The following is a 6,024-nucleotide window of genomic DNA, read 5'->3' on the forward strand; positions in this document are numbered from 1 at the left end:
AAGAAGATCCATTCCAATGTGTACAAGATTCCTCATCCTTCTGAGGATAAGATTTCTTAAAACATGTCTTATTTCTGCAACTTCTCTTTGCACTGAATTGCAGTGCTGTCTTTTATTTGGAAAGGAAAAATCATAAGCATCTCGGAATGATGGAAGGAACAAGTTTTTATTTTAAGTCTGCTTTGCCATAGAAGAATGCCAGCATGAATGTACAGGCAATATCATACTAAGTATTCAAGTTACTTCTGGTTTAGAGTTTATTCTAACTGTGGGGTTACATCTAGCACTTGTCAAGTGTTGGTGTAGAAAACTAAATGGAATCATTTCTCTCAAATTTTTCAGCTAGCAAAACAGTATCAATACGCAGTCTGTACATGTGCTTAGTTGTCATCTGTTCTGAAGAAACAGTTGCTGAGGAAAAGACTGTTTAAACAAAAAACCCGTAGCATGGCCATGTGGTTTTTTGCTAATAGGGAGAGATTGATTCCTCATACCAAGAGAAGATTCAAAAGAGTCTATTAATTTATTTACAGCCTCTGTGACATTAATGAATTTGGCAATATCACATTATTATGTGATGATGGCAATAACATACCTTACAGGGTATGGCTGTAAGGTAAGAAACTACTAAATGAGAACTCTAGTTTTTTGTTGCAAGATTTAGAAATAATGAAATAGACTGAAGCTGACTGACGTTTTGGAGGAAAGCAGTTACCAAAAATAAAGACTTGAAATCCTGCTTTCTTTGCCTTGATGGAATCTAATCTGCTTATAAAGAACACAGAGTATGAAGACAACAAAGCAGTGAAGAATCCAAAGTACAAAGACAGAGCAGGAAAACGCAGAGAGACCATTGGAAGTGAAGGAACCTTCCAGAGACATGATAGTCCAGCTTCTGTTCATATGTAAGTTTGTTTGGGGGAGGGGAGGGTCAGTGGTGGGAATAATACATATTGAATACAGTTTGTTAGATTGTTAATTGCCTGTACATAATGTGTTATGAAAGCTAGAAAATAGTGAGCTATTCTCACTTCCTAGTTCATATGCTCTTCTATTAACTCTTCCCCTTCCATGCAGAATTCAACCTGGCAGTAAGGATGCTTAGATCACTTTCTTACCAAGTCAAAGAATCAAGGAACTCCACAGCTGCATTATTTGCACCTTCAACAGTGTCCAGTTTTCAAATGCCAAATGCCTCAATTTCTGTTTTTCCTATCCAGTCCCAGTTAATAGTACACATGCAAATTTTCCACCTGCTGTCACTCTCATTGTCAATATACAGCCTATCATAGGACAGGCATTTACATACCTCCTTAAATGACAGTTTAATCTTGTAGGTGCTTGCAAGTTAGTAAAAGGAAGTGTGAGACAATGAGGTATGTGCATAAGGGTGATTTGGTGGTGAGGTAGTGATACTGCCTTTTCCCTAATGCAGTCACCCACCCACCAGTTCCCACCCACTTATGCCATCTTCTGACTCCTAAAATAAGAAGGTGGTGCAGAAGGAGGTTTAAGAAAGTTGGTGTTAACCAGATGCTTTGGAATAGTTTTGGTAACCACAGATACTCATTGAAGAACTTGCAAAAGGTAGTACTGGGGTCTTCTGGATGGCTCTTGATGGAAGCAGTTCTGGTTTCTAGAGCAGCACATGCATGCACATTTCTGTCCCGCAGTATTTGAGTAGACAGCATACTCTCTGTATTAACTCTTGCTTATCAGTTATCTTAAACTTTCTTCAAAGTGAAATCAGCAACAGCAACAAAGGACATAAAATGTTGGAGAAGATGGGATGGAAGAAAGGGGAAGGCCTGGGCAAGGATGGTGGTGGTATGAAGGATCCGGTAGGTGTCTCTGGTTTTTACATGGAACAGAAAGGAACAGGAATATATTGGGAGTGAAAAAAAATTCTAATTGTAAGCCACTATTTATCAAACATTTCAAAACCCTGGTTAGGAACAGTCTCAGTAAGAGTGATCTCAAGTAAGTTTTTACCTGATTACTGAAGTATTTCAACGTTTTTCAGTGATTTTGCCCCTTCAGTGGAAAATGCCAGGGATGCCTGTGTTTGTTAGGAAAACAAACTTCCAGCCATTGACCTGATCATCTCATATTTGAATACAAAGACTGGAGGAAGATTGAAATAATTCTGTGGTGTGAATTTAAGATGGGCTTATGGTGGAATCCCTTACTTTCTCTGAGGCTGATGTAGCAGAAAGTGAAGCTAGAAGACGGGCCATGGAAGAGGCTGAAGTCGCCACAGACACCAAGTTCTGGGCCTCTGCAGCAGCCGTGTTAGCCCCATTTTTTGGCACCAGAGGTGTGTTGTCTTTTGGCAGTAGTGCTGCTCAGGGCCACACCATACCTTCTGTTATCCAACCGCACAGCACCTTCGTCCGGTGAAGAGTACTTCACCATAATGTTAGTGACAGGTGACATCATTCAGCACTCTAGATCACAGTTCTAGAGGTGGCAATTTGAAGCATCACAGACATCCATGTATGATCTAAGTGTATTAGAGCCTTTAAGAGATGCGCTTGGAGAGAGGAAGTGGAATTACTGTTCTAAAACATGATTTGAAGCATATAGAATATCTAACTTGCAGTTACAACAATATTTAATGTATTTGACAGATCCATCTTCAGTTACATAAGACGCATGCAGGTTTGGGTACAAGTAGACCAGCCTCAATTGAAGATGTTCAGATCATCCAGAGCAAGAATAAAAAGAACTGGGATAAAGCAAGAGAAAGGTTTGCTGAAAACTTCCAAGAACCTAAATCACAAAGGGATACGCCTAAGATTACACCTTGGGTTAGAGGGACTGTGGAGTAACGTATCTGGTCCCACAGCAGGGTAATTCCTGTGTGTAAATAGTTGGAAGAGAATTTATTTTTATTCTTTTTTCATTTGCTAAAGCGGAGGTTTGGTGATATGTAAAATACAGTTGTGGAAAAAATATACGAGATTAACTCTGTTAATTTGTTTTCTGTAGTCTTCATGCTTTTATAAAAACACATTTTTAATAAGAAATGAATGGAATTTAGAGGACTATTCAAATCTAAGTACTTGCAAGTGTTTCTCATCATGAGCAGGAAGTTTCTTCAGTTGTGTTTTTAACACAATTCTTCATGGAAAGTCAAACAAAACATGTTAAATATGATACCTTCAACAACTGAACAGGGGGTTAAAATTAAGCTGAAACAAACTTAAAAAAAAATGCCCCAGACCCTTACTAACAAAGCATCGTATTGCCTTTTCCTCTCCTGATGTTTATTCAAGATTGCCTTGAATTGCTCAGCAAGAGGTAGCCCACTCTTATACAGTTCAGTACTAGTCACATGTCTCAGCTTACCTTAAAGGGGATATAAACTTGTTTTTAAATGATTCATCAGTACTGTTAAAAAATGCTGTGCGCCATGAAATAAACTACCAGCACTGGTGAAGAAAACAATGTTCAGAGACAGCTTGTAGCAAAATTTTCTTCTGTGAAGAACTTGCTTGAGATTTGTTTAGTAAATCTGTATCATGCCTTTGAAAGAGGAGGTATGTTAAGAAGATGGCTGTCTGTGTGTATTATTTATTAACTTCTTGTTCTGATACATCCATTGCTGGCAATGGAGATTATGCCAGGAAAAAAAAAAAAGAACCAACCGATTTTTGGTGGGGAAGGACTGCCAAACTGAAGCTAAAAGCTTGGTATTTATTCAGTGTTCCTAAACACAATAAATCATTGTCAATTTAAGCAGTGTGCTTCTTGATACTATCTTGTGCATATGCTGGATAGGAGTGCTCTTCTAAAATCAGAAAAACTTAATCCTGTTTTAGTAAAGTTATTAAGTTCTGATGCTCGTCCAAGTAAGGGAAACTTCGTATTCTCACCATCTTACTGGCTCACGCAGGCAACTGTCAAGCACTGTTGAATGAAACCAGGGCAAGTTGCTAGGTATTTATCTTAATAATTGCCACATACACTATAAAGCAAAATATTCAATCTATGTTATTTAAATAATTAAAGCACACAAGTGTTTTTAACAACCTCAAGCATGCCTTACTTCAGCAGTATAGAGTTTAAGATACAGTTATGAGCACTGAATGCCTGCAGCAGTATTGCTTAATTAAATTAAAATCAGTTCGCCATTTGCCTTTTGTCAGCAGTTATTTTTTTACTGGTTTAGTGATAGTTACAAATTACTGGCTTACTTTGCTGTTGCATTCCTTTATACTGACAACTTCAGGTTTCCAGAGGCTACCTATTTCTAGCTGTTCTGTATGAAACAGCTACATTCGGTTTTAGTTCACCACATACCTAAAAAGGCACTACTTCTGCTAGGAAGACAACCCCTCTCCCACCCCTGTATGCTAAAACAAAGTTTTTGCCTTTTTAAGTTGACCTCTGTGGTTTCAATCGTAAATCAAGCTACAAATCTTAATCTGAAGAGAGAGCAAGATATCTTGTACATACTTTAACAGGAACCTTAGCTTTCCCCTGCCCCAGTTACTCAAGTAACAGCTCTCAGAACACTCAATCACTGGTTTATTGTTGCACTGCAAAGAAGAAACTTGAAATGATTTAACAGATTTTGCTTTTCATCAAATTTTTGATGTAAGACATAGTTTGCCTTCCGACAGACATAGTCTCATGCAGTCAAGCACTGACTGCTTTCAGTACTGCAGCTTCCTCTTTCAACAGACAGTTCCATGTAAAGAAGGGTTGACGCTTGGTCGCAGTTTAGCGTTGGTGTGACAAATCCCATTATCTCTTGATGCTGCCTAGGAAAGTGGGAAAAGCAGTGTGATTAATACACCATTAACAAAACAACTGAAAATAAAATCTGACTAATGCTCATCAAGAAGCCTTTACCGAGTTGGAAGATGTACTGGGCCACACAGGGCTTTTTATCCCCTACCTTAGTGACCTCTTAGAAAGTTTTAAGTACAAATGAGTTAGGTGAAAGCCACCAGTGGTGTGCAAGCCTTATGTGCAAATGCAGTACTGCTTTCCCTCATGTCAGGAGGGGACCATGAGTTGCCATTGCACTACTATAATTTTGGAGGCTATAACCAGTAAGATACAGCATAAAGTTTAACTGTCTTACCTTCTCAGTCCTCCAACCATCTTGTTGTCTTCTCCAACTTATGATATTTAATATTCGTCACTTAGACAAAGATGCTTTTCTATACAACCAACGTTTAAAAGTTTTAGCGGTTTACTGTGTGGATATATAAATATTACTAGTGAATATGAGTAACACTAACATAACAATACCCATTTTTATAACAAACTATTTTCTGTAGTCCTAATGGTGAATTTTGCAGAGCACCAACTTACCAAGCATATTTCTGAAATTTAAAATAAACAAAGAAGAGCTGGTACGTTCAGACCTTCTGTGAACAACCCACCTGGGAGCTCACTCATCACTGTGAGCCACTGGACTGAACACCTATGCCAACAGGGGCTCTGAACTATTGCATATGTACAAAATATTTTTACAAAACCTACCACAGATGAAGCTGGAGTTTCTCTTCTAGAAAAACAGACCCTTCCTTCGCTGCTACAACCGGTTGTAGTAACTGTACCTGACAAGGGCTTTCAGCCAGTAGGTTAAAAGTCCATATTTTTGAAGAGATGTCAAAAATAGCATCCTGTTATCAACAAGATGCATTTAAATGTACACACCAACAAACCGTGTTCTATATGGACTTTTTGTAAGGGCGTATCCTCATGCCCACAGACTGTGAGATTTTTTTCTCATCCAGTCGCCGCCTTACAAATGTTTTCCGTCTGCATCTTTTTTCAGTCCTGCAGGACCTCTCTGCTGATGGACATACCTGCGTACTGGTTGCAGTGGCTCAGCTAGCATTGATCTTGCTACAGCACAGTAGCGTAGGAGGGCACCATCTGCTCTCATCCATTCGAGCTCAAGTGTCTCGGTGTTACTTCAGTACTGCAGACAGGCCACACGCTGCCTCTTTTGCGGCTCCTTGGTTAAGGCAGAGGGAAAACGAGGGTTATGGCCTAGCCGTC

The 6,024-nt window shown here is 39.1% G+C and overlaps 1 protein-coding gene across 1 annotated transcript in view; it reads left to right on the top strand.

The window, feature by feature from the left end:
* The window catches only part of LOC104506496 (angiogenic factor with G patch and FHA domains 1-like), a gene marked incomplete at both ends in the record, with an annotated part of 3,140 nt that extends 330 nt beyond the window's left edge, over positions 1–2,810 (top strand). Inside the window, 3 exons of the mRNA XM_010147467.1 lie at positions 778–905; positions 1,742–1,841; positions 2,631–2,810. Of these exons, the coding sequence (XP_010145769.1) occupies positions 778–905; positions 1,742–1,841; positions 2,631–2,810 (408 nt within the window). The remainder of the gene's footprint in view (positions 1–777; positions 906–1,741; positions 1,842–2,630) is intronic.
* Positions 2,811–6,024: the final 3,214 nt, after the last annotated feature.

Source organism: Eurypyga helias, unplaced genomic scaffold (genome assembly GCF_000690775.1).
Source record: "Eurypyga helias isolate BGI_N326 unplaced genomic scaffold, ASM69077v1 scaffold49422, whole genome shotgun sequence".
Taxonomy (NCBI): Eukaryota; Metazoa; Chordata; class Aves; order Eurypygiformes; family Eurypygidae; genus Eurypyga; species Eurypyga helias.